The sequence below is a fragment of the Hyaena hyaena genome, unplaced genomic scaffold, assembly GCF_003009895.1.
Source record: "Hyaena hyaena isolate Hyena2069 unplaced genomic scaffold, ASM300989v1 scaffold_64, whole genome shotgun sequence".
NCBI classification, from domain to species: Eukaryota; Metazoa; Chordata; class Mammalia; order Carnivora; family Hyaenidae; genus Hyaena; species Hyaena hyaena.
The window spans coordinates 1,757,632-1,773,515 of NW_024080698.1; the positions used below are offsets into that span (position 1 = coordinate 1,757,632).

Genomic DNA, 15,884 nt, shown 5'->3' on the forward strand with positions numbered 1-15,884 from the left:
AACAAAGCAAGGATGCCCACTCTTGCTACTTCTATTCAATATAGCACTGGAAGTCCAGAGCAATAGGGCCAGAAAAAGAAATAAAAGGCATACAAATTGGGAAGGAAGAAGTAAAATTATCTCTGTTTGCAGATGATATGATCTGACACGTAGAAAACCCTAAAGAGTCCACAAAAACATTGTTAAGAACTAATAAATGAATCCAGCAAAGTTGCAGGATACAAAATCAATATACGCAAGTCATTTGCATTTCTATACACTAACAGCGAAGAGAATAATTTCATTTGCTATGGCATCAAAAAGAATAAAATAGTTAGGAATAAACTTAACCAACTAGGTGAAAGATTTGTACACAAAAAACTATAAAACACTGATGAAAGAAATTAAAGCAGACACAAATAAATGGAAAGATATCTAGTGTTCATGGACTAGAAGAATTAACATTGTTAACATGTCCATACTACCTAACCTCCAGATTCAGTATAATTCCTATCAAAATTCCAATGGAATTTTTTACAGAAATAGAAAAACCAATCCTAAGGAGTCACAAAAGACCCTGAATAGCCAAAGCAATTTTGAGCAAGACAAACAAAGCTGGAGGTATTCCAGACTTCCTGATTCAAAATTCATTACAAATTTTGAGCAAGACAAACAAAGCTGCAGTAATCAAAATAGCATGGAACTGGCATAAAAATACACATATAAGCCAGTGGAACAGAACAGAGAGCCTAGAAATAAACCCATTCATATATGGTCACCTGACCTCTGGCTAGAGTGCCAAGAATATGCAATGGGAGAAAGGACAGTCTCTTCAATAATTGGTATTAGAAAAACTGGATATCCACATGTAGAAGAGTGAAATCGGTCCCTTATCTTGCACCAAACACAAAACTCAACTCAAAATGGAATAAAAACTTAAACATAAGACCCAAAACCACTAAAGTCCTAGAAGAAACATAGGGACAAATCTTCTGGGCATTGGCCTTGGTGATGATTGCTTAGATATGGTACCAAAAGTACAGGCAACAAAAGCAAAAATAGAGAAGTGTGTTATACTAAACTTAAAAGCTTCTTCACAGTAAAGGAAACAATCAACAAAATGAAAAGACAACCTATGAAATGGGAGAAAATATCTGCAAAACATTTATCTGACAAAGAGTTAATATCCAAAATATATAAGGAACTCCTATAACTCAATAATAAAAAACAAAACAAAACAAAACAAAGAAACAACAACCAAACAACCCAATTAAAAAATGGGCAAAGAAAATGAATAGACATTTCTCCACAGAAGACAGACAAATGACCAACAGATACATGAAAAAATGTTCAACATCACTAATCAGTGAGGAAATACAAATCAAAACCATAATAAGATACCACCCTGCACTCATTAGAATGGCTTTTATAATATATATATATATATAAATGCTGGTGAGGATGTGGAGAAAAGGGAACACTTATTCACTGCTAGTGGGAATGTTAATTGGTACAGCCACTATGGAAAATAGTATGGAGGATCCTCAAAAAACTAAAAATAGAATTACCATATGATCCAGCATTTCTACTTCTGGATATATATCCAAACAAATTGATATCAGGATCACGAAGACATATCTGTACTCACACCTTTTTTGTGGTATTATTCACAATAGCCAATTAACAATAGTCCATTAACAGGGGCACCTAGGTGGCTCAGTCAGTTAAGTGTCAGACTCTTGATCTTGGCTCAGGTCATGAACTCATGGGCTCGTGAGTTCAAGCCCTGTGTCGGGCTCTACGCTGACAGTTCAGAGCCTGCTTGGGATTCTCTCTCTCCCTCTCTGTCTCTGCGCCTCTCCTGTTTGTGCACATGCTCTCTCTCTCTCTCGCTCTCTCTCTCCCTCTCTCAAAAAAAAAACATTAAAAAAAGTAATTTATAAAAGCAGTTTATATGTTAAAGATATAGTAGCCATCCACAAAATATTTTATTTTTTGTATTATTCTTTTGGTTATATTTGTGATTTTATTTGATATAGACAAGTATTTCAATTTTTTGTAGTCAAATCTATCAACCATTTCTATAGTGATTTCTTACATTATTGGGTTTTTTTTTCAGAAAGTACATTCTATTCAGAGATCAGATAAAGGCTCTTTGAAAAATGATATCATTTAGTTCTTTAAATTCATTTGGAAACTATTCTGCTACATGTGTGAGATGAAAAAGTAAACTGTTTTTCTAAAGAGCTGATTTCCTCAATATAAATTGAGCATACCATATTATGTACTGAATAATCCATTACCTCCCCATTAATCTGCAATGCCTCTTTTATCTTATAATTTTTATATTTTAATTTTATATTATATTAACTTTCTTTTGAGAGAAAGAGAGCATGAATGGGGGAGGAGACAGAGGGAGAGAGAGAAAGAGAGAGAATCTCAAGCAGGCTGCATGGTTAGCGAAGAGCCGGGTATGGGCTATTCATTTCCCTGGAATCATGACCTGAGCCAAAACCCAAGAGCTCAACTGATTGAGCCATCCAGGTGCCCCTTGTTTTATGTTATAATAACTTTTGTACTGTTTACTTATTACATATACATATAATACATGTAATAACTCATTTTAATTGGATCTAAACCAAAATTTTGTTGAAAATGAGTAAAACATATAAGGGAGGTCTTAGAGTCACCCTGAAATACCCAGTCTGAGAGATCCACATTTTGATTTAACTAAAGTAAATGTACTCATTTCAACCTTGAGATTACCTTCAACAAGAAGATAGAGAAATGAAACATTTGAACAAGGCTTGTTTCCATGGACGTGAAGAATCTCTGCAAACAGAGCCTGAAAGTCTGACAAGTTCTCGTCTTTGTGTCCATAAAATTGATTTGGAAAGTATTACCAGTTCTTAATGACATCAATCTACTTCATTCAAAATCAACCAGTAAGTCTCTAGATACCTTTTCATGCTTGGATCCAATTAGGAGGTAAGTTGGACCTTGGTCTTTGGGATGGATGACGATGGTGTAATGTGTGGATAACAGACTTCGCCCACTGGCTTCATAATCCTCATCTGAATCACAGGATCTGTCAACCTCTTCAACTTTAGCTTCCCAGAGTTTGATCTGACCTAAAGGAAACTAAAGGAAATGTTAGTATTTTGAGGAAGGCACTTTCTAGATATTTTCCTACTAAAATTTTTCAGAGTCCTTTTCATTCTTAACTTTATAAAGCATACTTTTTTTTTCAATGAATGCCCAAAGGCATTTGGGTTATCCACATTGTTACAAAAGTAGTGGCCACAAGTAAAATACCCAATTATGATATAAAAGAACAGATCGAATACTAGATAAGAAGCTACTTCTGTACAGCAGTTTGGATTATTCACTACACTGAAATGACCCATTACCTAGTCAAGAAATTGTGTAACTCAGTCAAAATATTCATTTGACTTTTCCCCCACATAATTGATGTTATTAAGGTACTGGATCAAAAGGACAAATGTACACGAAGTCTCAATGCTATTCACAGAAAAAGTGACAAGGTTAGGCAGCTGATGCAAAGAAGTGTGATTAACTATCATCTTAAACCCAGTGTGTTTTGAGAGTATTTATTAACATATGGAATCTATCACAAAGCAGTGCCATGATTTCTTCCCTCTTAAAGGGTAAGAAAAACTTCCTAACACTGATTTATGTTACATTCTACCTACTTTTATTGACAAAAGCCATCCTATCTGCTGTGTTGAGTATTTAGCATATTTGTTTTAAAACTTTTGCTTTAATTAAGTACATTTATTCCAGGAAAAAGCACATGGTCTGCTTAAGATTTACAGCTTCTAAAGTATTTTATCAGGTTTGCAAATGCAGTCTGAAAATGCTCATCCTAGCCCAGGGATATTTACCAATATCCATTTGCATTCTCAGGCCCAGGGCTCAGTGCGGGGCTCTCTTCCCATCTACACTCACTCTCCAGGTGGTCTCATCCAAGGTCATGGCTTTCATAGCAGCATAATTAGTTGCTCTCATATTTTAACTACAGATTCACTATCTCTCCTTAGCTGTCTAAGAGCATCTCAACCAACCTGCTCTGCCCAGTCTTCTCTACCTAAGTTGTTGGCAACTTCATCTTTCCAGCTGTTTAAGTCCCAACTCTTGGCATCAACACTGACCCATCTCACTATTCCTCAAACACATCAGGCATGCTCCTGCCTCAGGGCCTTTGCACTTGCTATTCCCTCTGCCTAGCATGTTATTGCCTGAAATATCCACATGGCTGCTCTTTTCCTTCCTTCAGAACCTAATTAAAATGTTAGCTTCTCAGTGAGGTCTTACCTGGCTATCTTATCTTACCTGAAGTATGACCTGCCTAATAGCTGACTAACAGTAAAAAGTTAATTCATTTAATTAAATGTGTTGTCCTTCATGAGAAACATGACTTCTCATTAAATTAAAAATTATTTTCTCAGAAGTTACTCTGCACAAAGCACAATTCTGGGCGCTGAATGAAGAAAATTTACTTCTGAAGGAAAAATCTAAAACTAACTTACCTACATTTTCAGAAAAAGAAAGGCAATAAAAGAAAAGCCAAATAAATAACAAATACTATTTTTAATTCATTGAATAAATGCAATTTTATTTATTAAATGTATTTATCACACATTTATTGCATAATGTTTGTAATAATAAGTAGCAAGCTTTCAAAAACAGGAAAAAGAAAACGGATTCTACCATGATTATATATGACAATCCTATCCTAATTGTGTGCTTTAGACATATCCCTTGGTGAAAATCAAGGTTTCATCCATCCCAATATTTAAAGGTGATTATTCATTTTACCAAAGGATTCACCAAGCCTCCATAAACAGTACATAGACCTACTGCTCTTAAATATTTTGACTGAATAAAAGAAGACACTGATCCAGATTAAAAGCAAACTGTTTCTGCAACATCTCTAGCACACAACGAAGTGGGTCTATATGGATTCACATGCGTTCTCAATACTTCTCTAGTGATTAAAATGGATTTCTACTCATCCATCTACATTCTTCTGACTTGTTTCTTCTGTGACCAATGTGATCCACTTTTATTACATTATTTTAAAATTTTTATTTTAATGTTTATTTTTGAGACAGAGAGAGAGAGACAGAGAGTGAGTGGGTGAGGGGCAGAGAGAACAGGAGACACAGAATCTGAAGCAGGCTCCAGGCTCTGAGCTGTCAGCACAGAGCCCGACGCGGGACTCAAACTCACGAACCATGAGATCATGACCTGAGCTGAAGTCGGACGCCCAACCGAGCCACCCAAGCGCCCATACATTATTATTAATTATTAGTGAGAATGTTTAAGTTCTCTTTTAACAAAATTTGAATAAATTTCTATTTTGAAAGTGCATGCTTATTATAGGAAGTGTAGAAAGTCTAGGAAAAGAGACTGTAAAAAATCATCCATAAATTCTACCATCACAGATAATTACTCAACATTTGTATAGTTCTTTCCCATCTCCTGCTATGCATATTTTTATGTAGATGTGTTGGCCTGAGAATTATAAACTCAGCATCCCACCCCCTCCACTCCTAACATCTCCTCGTAGCTGCAGAAGAGGAGTTGGGAACCATCTCTGTCAGAACCCCCTTCCCTCCAGGGTTCTCAGTTAGAGCCTGCCTCCGCGAGAACGTAGGTGAGGTGCGGAAGGCAAGGGTGAAGGAGAAGTTGTCACTCTCTTGAGATACTTGCAGTCAGATGCATGGGCTGATGTGAGAGCCACAGAGCTTTCTCCTAAGCTGTTGAAGACCAGCTGCCTCTGTGCTTTATGTCGGGGTTATACTGAATGTACAATTTTATATCGTGCTTATTTCATGTCACACTCTTATGTAAGCATTTTCCTACATTACTCCAGAGCTATAATTTTTAATAGCTTGTTAATTCCCATCCTATGAGCAACCCCGAGAATAATGGCATGCATTTTAAATATAGCTGGTTGGAAGTGAGAGTGCAGTCTGAAAATAGAGCAGATAAGTAACTAACTGACCTATGTGACGTGGTCACTGGGTCAAGAAGTCTGGTCTCATTGATGCAGAAATCAGTCACAGGCTGCCATTCTGCGGGGCTCGCATCAATATTTTATGCATGTACTTTTGGCACATGTTGGTTCAAGTTTTAGTTTCAGTAATCCAAATGTGAGGCAAAGTACCCACAATAATAACTTGGCATACCCTTCACCTTTGAAAGCTATCTCATCTTTCTTGTTTTAGAGAGAGGGGAAGAGAGAGAGAGAGCAGGAGAGGGACAGAGGGAGACAGAGAATCCCAAGGAGGATCCACGCTGTGAGCGAAGAGCCTGTCGTGGGGCTTGATCCTGCAAACTGTGAGCTCATGACCTGACCTGAAACCAAGAGTTGGGTGCTTAACCACCTGAGCCACCCAGGCACTCCTCCCATCTTTTTACTCTGAAAGTGAAGATAACTCAAGCTCTTTTGGGGAGGAGATGAGTCTAAAAATAAATACAGGGGCGCCTGGGTGGCTTAGTTGGTTAAGCGTCAGACTTTTGCTTAGGTCATGATCTCGCGGTTCGTGGGTTTGAGCCCTGCGTCGGGCTCTGTGCTGACTGCCAGCTCAGAGCCTGGAGCCTGTTTCAGAGTCTGTGTCTCCCTCTCTCTCTGACCCTCCCCTGCTCACGCTATCTCTCTCTCTCTCTCTCTCTCTCTCTCCTAGAAATAAAAATATTTTAAATAAATAAATAAATAAAAATAAATACAAGGATATAAACAGGTAGAGGATGGATAGGTTAAGTAGTATCTAGGGATTTGAGAGCCTGGGACAAGACTGGATTCTTTTCCCTCCCCAGATTTTCTTTTCTTTATTCAGAATCTGGGTAAATGTAAGAAAGTGACAGCTCTGAATGGGGAAGATTTTTCTCTTCTAAGACAAAGATGCATTAATCAAAAGTTGCCAAGAGTTACAATTAAGAATCAAGACCCTTGTAGGTATGTGGTTGCCTCAGTAATACATTTTTGCAAGATTTCAACCTTATCAAAAACTCTCAAGTTTTGGGTAGCAATCGAAGAGTGAAAAACAAAACTGAAGGCACAACACACAAAAAACGCCTCCAATTAGCTCATTAAAAGTACATACTTACCTTATCTTCTTGACTACGAAAATAGTACAATGTTTTTCCTATAAGTGTACACCAGACCCTCTTGGAGTAGCCATGCTTTACCTGAAACCATATTTCAAAGAATTACAAATGTAGCTCGGAACTCTGACATCGTGACCTATAGCATATACACTCTACTTGAAACTGTGTATGTATCCAGTTTGCTCAGGGTATAAGTGATAGTCCATCTAGACTGTCCCAATGCAGTTCAAGATGTACCTGTTTGGCTTTTGTACTCACCATTCAACGCTTAACAAATTTTGGCTGTATGTCAAGTACGATGCCTCTAGGGCTAAGAAGTCAGACATGAATAAAATAAGATGCTCATTTCACAAGTAAGCGTTCTTCATAGATTTTCAATAATATTGTGGCTCTCTGGGTTAACCCTCTAACAATGTGAGAAATGAGAAGATTAAAACCTAAAAAAATTCTAGTGCTTTCCCAAATATTAAAGATTCATTCTTCAAAACATTTGATGCCTTCTCCGGAAGGAGTCATACAAAATGTTGAAATCTGTAATTAGGGGCACCTGGGTGGCTCAGTCAGTTAAGCCCCAACTTTGGCTCAAGTCATGATCTCACGGTTCGTGGGTTCAAGCCCCGCATTGGGCTCTGTGCTGACAGCTCAGAGCCTGGGGCCTGCTTCAGATTCTGTGTTTCCCTCTCCCTCTGCCCCTCCCCCGTTCATGCTCTGTTTCTGTCTCTCAAAAATAAATAAATGTTAAAAAAAAACTTAACAACAAAAACGAAAAAAATCTGTAACTACATACTGAGTAAGTGCCTGCATGTCAGGAAACACGTCAAGTGAGTGGGACAGAATCTGATTCTACCTCTTAACTCTGAACAGTCAGAGATTGCACTAGGGTCTGTGTGTTTTATAATTTAAGAGAAGGGGCTCAGAGAGGCCCTGCTGACTTTGGGTCAAGCCCTGGAGGAAGTGGATGAACCATGCAGTCATCTGAGGAAAGAACACTGGACAGAGGGGGAAATGGCTGGAGATGGTGTGTCGGACATTGAGCGAGCGAGGCGACAGGGCACCATGGAAGGGACAGGAGGGGTGGCAGTGGGAGGCACGCATGTGTCACAGGGCCCTTGCAATGACTTACATTGAAATGGACTGGTCTGATAGGAATACACTGAGAAGAAAACAAATAACTGATATAATAGATTTTACAAGGAGGCAAGTCACCGTAGTAGGAAAGGCCTGTTTTTTGAGGTCAAATGGACCCCAGCTTCAATTCCATTTCTGCCTCATGCTAGACGGATGTCCTCAGGCAACTGACTTAACCTCTCACTCAGCCTTTTGGTCCATAATGTGGGATTATTGTAGATCTTACTGGGCTGATGTGATGACCAAGGGAGAGAAGTAAATAAGGGACAATAGTAGTTACTCAATAAACACTTCCTTCCGCACTATGAATAAGGAGAAGTAAAACACATGTTCTTTAAGCCCACCCACGCAGCCAGACTTTGGGCTGTGGTTTAAGCAAACACCACCATCCAACAGTTTGATGGATTTAGAATCCCCTTGAGCAAAAGCAAAAAATGTTTCATTTGGAAGACATATTTCAGTGTAATTAAATTTAGAAACATATATTTACAGATAAATATCCTGTAAGTCTTAAATAGTTTGCATCACTCAGTTTCTTTCTTTCTTTCTTTCTTTCTTTCTTTCTTTCTTTCTTTCTTTCTTTCTTTCTCTCTCTCTCTCTCTCTCTCTCTCTCTCTCTTTCTTTCTTTTCTTTCTTTCTTTCCTTTCTTCCTCTATATTTCTTCCCTCCCTCCCTGTCTTCATCCCCCCCCCCTTCTCTCTTTCTTTCTTCTTAATAAAATCCCAGAAGGGCCTCTCATCAAAATGGGAATACATTGCATCTGGCTGTAAAGAGCATACTTTTAAAATGATTTATCTTTAAAGCACAACAATGTGTACCTTTGAAGAACTACAAGTTAACAAAGACCTCTGCCAATTCACTGTAAAAATTGTGTTTTAAAAACACAGTCTATCTTTTTTTTTTTTTTTTAATGTTTTATTTATTTCTAGGAGAGAGAGAGAGAGACAGCGTGAGCAGGGGAGGGCCAGAGAGAGAGGGAGACGCAGACTCTGAAATAGGCACCAGGCTCCGAGCTGGCAGTCAGCACAGAGCCCGACGCGGGGCTCGAACCCACGAACCGCGAGATCATGACCTAAGCGAAAGTCAGACGCTTAACCGACTAAGCCACCCAGGCGCCCCAAACACAGTCTATCTTTATGTGTATGTCCAATTATATTAGAATTTCTTAAAATTCTGACTTATTAAACTCATAATAAAGCAAACTGTGCCAGAAGAACCCTCATAAAAATGTAAAGGCCATCTCCAACCTTAGGGCTTTGGCAAACAAAATAACCGAAAGAATCATTTTTTACCTTGAATCTGTAACAAAGGTCCCTCCTATCAGTTCTGTGTGAAGCTTTGAAGACACGGTGTATCATACCCTGGTTGGCCTCTGTCATCACACAAAATAAGCTACCACAGTTGTCTCTCCTCTCCTAAACTCTCATGCCTGCAGCCCTTCTCCACCGTAAATCTTGCCACAAGCGTTGCTGACTTCCATATCTAGGTGAAAGTCTTGTGATAATAATAGCTAGCATTTTGGGAGTGTTTACGATGTGCCACACACTGTTCTAAAGCACTTTATACACTTAAATAATTCATTCCATCCTCAGGCTGCCTCAGTGGCTCAATCGGCTCAGGTCATGATCTTGCAGCTCATGGGTTCGAGCCCCACATTAGGCTCTGTGCTGACAGCTCAGAGCCTGGAGCCGGCCCCTCCCCTGCTCCTGTTCTGTCTCTCTTAAAAATAAACATTAAAAATTTAAAAAATTTTTTCAGTTCATCCTCCCAACACCCTGTGAGGCTGTCACTATGATCATCCCCCCACTTTACAGATGAAGACAGTAAGGCACAGAGCTTGCAAGCAACCTATTCAAGGTCACGCAAGGGCAAGTGGCAGAGCCAAGATTGCGCCCATGCTCTTGCCCTCACCTCTTTGCCTCACTGCGTCCCTACATCCTTAACTCACAGCTTCGTGCTCTTTTCATTTCCACTAACCTTTTTTTTTTTTAAACTTTTTTTAATGTTTATTTTTGAGACAGAGACAGAGTGTGAGCAGGGGAGGGGCAGAGAGAGAGGGAGACACAGAATTGAAAGCAAGCTCCAGGCTCCGAGCTGTCAGCACTGAGGCCGATGTGGGACTCGAACTCACGGACCGTGAGACCATGACCTGAGCCAGTCAGATGCTTAACTGACTGAGCCACCCAGGTGTCCCCATTTCCACTAACCTTTGTCATCCCTCCGTTTTTGCCATCCATCCCCTCCACCGTGCCCTTGACTTTGTTTCTTCGCTGGAAACTGCTCCACTTCTGAAACTGACATTTTATTCTCTGACCTCAACTGTCTCCCCCTCCTTCCTTCTCTACTAATTCACACCACTCCTCTTCTTTGACTCCTCCTCTCTTTCCAAACATGAAGTCCCCTGATTCTTCCACTTTATTTCAGTTTATCAGTTCTCTCCTGGCCTCTCTTCTCTTCCTCCCAACCTTGGATCTGGGTTTGTCACAAAACAGTTCTAGCTCCAAGCCCTGGGACTGTGTTGCATTCTCTGCTTCTAACGTTTACACTCAATAACATGTCATCTCCATTTGCTTTTAGGTGATCCAGTGAAGAGTGTGGGAAGAGAGAGAGAGGGTTATGGGGGGCTTTCTCACATAACATTGGCCATAGTTCATATCTTAAAATCGGGTGATAAATATATGAGGGTTCGTGTTACTGTTCCTTCTACTTCCACACATTTGAAAATGCCCAGAATGAAACATCAATTTTAAATGATCACCTTGATAGGTATGTGTAAAGCAAGGAAGTTAATTATAGAATCTAGGTGGTGGGGCTATAAGTGTTTGCCGTAAAACAGTCTTCCTACTTTTCTGCATCATTAAACATTTGCATAGTAGAATGTAAGAAAAAAGTGGCTATCTTCACATTGCTACAATGTAAATCTCTTCTCCTATTTCTGGGCATCTGAAGATGTGAGAGAAAAATAATGAACTCTAGTCACTAAAGTCAAGTGGGCCCTGAGTAGCACTTAGCAATCTTTCTATTTGCTTTTGAGTATATCCCCATGTCCCTGATTATTCTCAATCCTTTCCCTCATTCTCACAAAATAATTCTGTCTTACGGAGCAATCGTCATCAAGAAAACTGAGGATATTAGGCATGATCTCATTCAATGCCCTACAAACTTAGATATTTATCTTTTCTCGCCTTTCTGCCAGTTGGGCCCTTCCACCCCACCCACCATGCCCACTCACCATGCTCGCCCACTATGCCTTTCCACTAACCCTTTCCACCATGCCCTCATACCATGCCTACCCACTATGCTCGCCCACCCACTTCTTCAGTGCTTCATTTCCCACTTCTCCACTCTCTTGGTTTCTTCCTCTGTCTGCAAACTCAAGGTATGCCTTTCCTGTCCTAACAATGCCTCTCCTGACACCATGTTCCCTTCAGCTTCATTCCCTCTAATGTGCTGGGCCATGTGGACAGTACTGCAAACTCAAATACTGCACTTACTCATCTCCCCTTTATCCTTCAACACACTGCAATGTACCTTCCTTGCTGAGCACTCCACCGCCTCTGATGCTGCGGATCCCTCTCACCCGGTCACACGCTCCTCCTTCCTGGATCCCATGACTTACTTTCCAGGGTCTCTTCACATGTCTTCTTTGCTAGTCTCAGCACTTGTAAAACCCCAGCATTCTAGCAGCAGGTTCCCCGCTCTTCCACCACACACATGTCCCTAGGAGACTTCTCTCACCATCTTGAATGCAACCACTACATACATGCTGAGGATTCCCCAAATCCTCTCCGAGACAGCCTCGTCCTCTGAGGTAGACTCGCTGGCACTGCTTGACGGACTTCTTCATTCTTAACTCAGGTGTCCTCAAAACTCGAAAAATTGGCATGGTCCAAAATAACCTTTGAATCATCCTAAAACTGCTCCTCCTCCCTGAGCTCTCTGATGTGGCACATCTTTCACCCAGCCAACCTTGTTTTTCCCACTTCTTAACCCCAAGTTCAACCAATCTAACTAAAGATTTTACCTCCTCTCATTATTTAAATTCACCCTCTCTTCCCTCCCTGTGACCAGTTCAGAGTCTCATCCTCTTCAAAACCACTTCTGCTAACTGTTCTTAGAACTTCCTTCCACCTTGCCCCCCGCAAATCCACTTGCCTCTCAGCAAACTGATCTACTGACAACATGAATATGCCCCTGCCTCTGTTACAAAGCCGAAGGGTCCTACAGCACCTTCAGGGTGAAGAAAAAAGTCTTTAGCAAGACGAAAAAGCCCTCTGTGACCAGGCCCCTCCCCCTTGTTCTCCAAAGGACTTGTTTTCAGTGCACACGGCACTGCTTTGAGATACTGTCTGCTCCCGCTGTCCCCCAGCCTGGGATACCTTCCCTGCCCATTTCCATGTGGTGTAACTATTCCTTCTTTTCCCTCAAGACTCAACACAAGTAAATCTTCTCTGAGAAGGTGTTCCTGATCCCGCAGCCTAAATTAGACTTCTCTGTGACCTTACCATGCATCTCATAATTGCCCTTTGTACGTATTATAACATGCTAAGTCCCTTTCTTTCCCAATAGATTATGGGGTTCTCTGAGGAATGGGGCAATGGCCTCTTCGTTTTGATATCCTCTAGCCTATTGGCTGACATGTGGTAACAACTCATTACACTTTTGGTTTTTTAAATAAATGACATTTTATAGAGAAAATTTTCTTCCTAAGTATTAAAAGTTGCAAGAGTGAATATCCAGAACCAAATTAGACAAGTTCTTAATATCTACCTACATATTTCCATACTTAATAACAACGTGACAGCCTGAAAAAATGTCCTCCCCTCCGAAGCATTCAAGTGCTGTTCTACAGTATCTTAAATTGTAGCCTGAATGTGAGCTCGGAACAAGTCATTCAGAATAACTGAGGGAAGCTTTTCTCTTATAAGGCTCTGAGGGTGAAAATATGGGGGTGGACATGAAAAATGGTAGGAAGGAAACATAATAAGCATCCTGTCTGTAAACCCAAATGGGTTAGTCATCTGATAATCACATCTACTTATACTCATTTAAAATGCAACTGTGAGGTGGGAGGCAGGGAAGAGCAGAAATGTAACGTGCCGGAACTGACAATGCCATGTGGGAAAAGTAAAAACAATCAAACAAACAAACCCTTAGCCACAGGATCATATTAAACTCTAAGGGTTTGATACACATGGTCCTTGACATAGGAGCACAACTAGTTATTATGAATTCTAGTAAGAATATCACTTAAAGTAGTGTTGTGTTCACTGGAAAATACATATTTGTATAATACCAGACAGTTTCTAAGTCATCAGTAATTGAAAAAATATTTTCATGGTAATGTAACATTTTGGGAAAAACAGCACAACTCTTTGTTGAATGTACTGGTGAATTTTTTCTCTTACTTTTGGTGTAGCTGGTCAATCTTTCTAAATACTACCGAATAGCACTCATCCATGTTCCCACATTAATGCTAGCTATGGTGACATAGCTCCTCTAAATCTAAATTAAAAAAAATTTTTTTTTAATGTTTTATTTATTTCTGAGAGAGAGAGAGAGACAGCGTGAACAGGGGAGGGCCAGAGAGAGAGGGAGACACAGAATCTGAAGCAGGCTCCAGGCTCTGAGCTGTCAGCACAGAGTCCAACGCTGGGCTAGAACCCATGAACCGGGGGATCATGACCTGAACTGAAGTCGGATGCTTAACTGACTGAGCCACCTGGGTGCCCCTCTAAATCTAAATTTTTAACTTCTAATATAATCAAAGTGTATGAAGAATAAGTGACTAATCAGAGGTTATTTTGTAATACTTTATGTGTAAATATTTTATTATATTTTTCTAAGTGACCAATTTTTTAAAAAATATTTTTATTTATTTCTAGGGGAGAGAGAGAGAGAGACAGCGTGAGCAGGGGAGGGTCAGAGAGAGAGGGAGACACAGACTCTGAAATAGGATCCAGGCTCTGAGCTGGCAGTCAGCACAGAGCTCGACGCGGGGCTCGAACCCACGAACCGCGAGATCATGACCTAAGCAAAAGTCGGACGCTTAACCGACTAAGCCACGCAGGCGCCCCTAAAAGTGACCAATTTTTAAATTTAAAAATAATATTTATCTTAGGTTTCTTTTTCTAAAAAAAATAGAAAACAGAATTAAGCAAGAATAAAATAATACAGTGTTAACCAATGTATCTGGTTATATTTCATATTCAGACGTCCTTCTATAGATGTATATAACAAGGTGGGACAATAATATAATGCTGCTTTCTATTTATTTTATCGCCTAACAATGTATGTAACAACGTAACATATTCTATAGCACTAGATATTCTTTTACAATATTTAAAATGGCTGCATAGTAGGAGCACCTGGGTGGCTTAGCTGGTTAAGCTTCTGACTCTTGATTTTGGCTCAGGTCATGATCTCATGGTTCATGAGTTCGAGCCCCACATCAGGCTCTGAGCTGACAGCACAGGGCCTGCTTGGGATTCTCTCTCTCTCTCTCTCTCTCTCTCTCTCTGCCCCTCCCTTTCTCACACGTGCTCTCTCTCTCTCTCTCTCAAAATCAATAAGCTTTAAAATAAATAAATAAGTAGATAAATAAATAAAATGGCTGTATAGTAAAGCAATATCTGATTATATATACTTAATTAAACTATTCCCCTACTCTACATTTTTTAAAAAATGAAATTAGGATTTATTTTTTTTCAAATTTTTTAAATGTTTTATTTATTTATTTATTTATTTATTTTACAAATAGTTTATTGTCAAGTTGGTTTCCATATAACATCCAGTGCTCATCCCAAGTGCCCTCCTCCATGCCCATCTCCCCCCTCCGCCCCCCACACCCATCAGTCCTCAGTTTGTACTCAGCATTCAAGAGTCTTTCATGGTTTGCCTCTCCCCCTTTCCCCCACCATGTCCCCCCTTCTTCTCCCCCATGGTCCTCCATTAAGTTCCCCCTACTCTACATTAAAGTTGATCCAAGTTTTTCTTTATTATAAACCATGCCATGAAAGTAATCTTTCTGGGGTAATGGAAATGCTCTGTATCTTCATAGAGTGACTGTAAATATTTGTCAAAACTCATCAAACTCTACATTTAAGATCTGCATTTTAGTAAGTGTTAGATATATCTCATTTTTTTAAAAATAGGGGAAAAAACATTCTGTGATGGACATTCTTATACTTAAATATTTTGCAAACTAAGACCATTTCCTAAGTATGAATTTCTTGGACTGAGACTGCTGGGTGAAAAGGTCTGTATAAATGTTTATAAACATTTAAAATTCATTCATTTGTTCATTCAAAAGTGTTCACTGAATTAACACTTGGGGTCAAGACACTGCCAAATTGCTTTTTTCCCCTAATTACCTTCTAAAGTAATATGCTCACTCATTTTGTGTCAATACTATGTTTCATAATTTTAAGAAATATCCTCCCTTTGACCAGATTTTTTTAAAGTTTATTTATTTATTTTGAGAGAGTGTGCAAACAGGAAAGGAGCAGAGAAAGAAGGAGAGAGAATGCCAAGCAGGCTCCTCACCGTCAGTATAGAGCCTGATTAGAACTCACATAGTGAGATCATGACCCTCTGAGCCAAAAGCAAGAGCTGGACACTTACCCAACCGAGTCACCCT

General features: G+C 39.7%; 1 protein-coding gene across 1 annotated transcript in view; it reads right to left on the bottom strand.

Annotated features, from left to right (window-relative positions):
• Positions 1 to 15,884, bottom strand: part of PLEKHH2 (pleckstrin homology, MyTH4 and FERM domain containing H2) — a 117,977-nt gene that overhangs the window by 40,073 nt on the left and 62,020 nt on the right. The window contains exons 16-17 of the mRNA XM_039232437.1: positions 7,117 to 7,197; positions 2,941 to 3,120 (exon numbers count right to left, since the gene is read on the bottom strand). Of these exons, the coding sequence (XP_039088368.1) occupies positions 2,941 to 3,120; positions 7,117 to 7,197 (261 nt within the window). The remainder of the gene's footprint in view (positions 1 to 2,940; positions 3,121 to 7,116; positions 7,198 to 15,884) is intronic.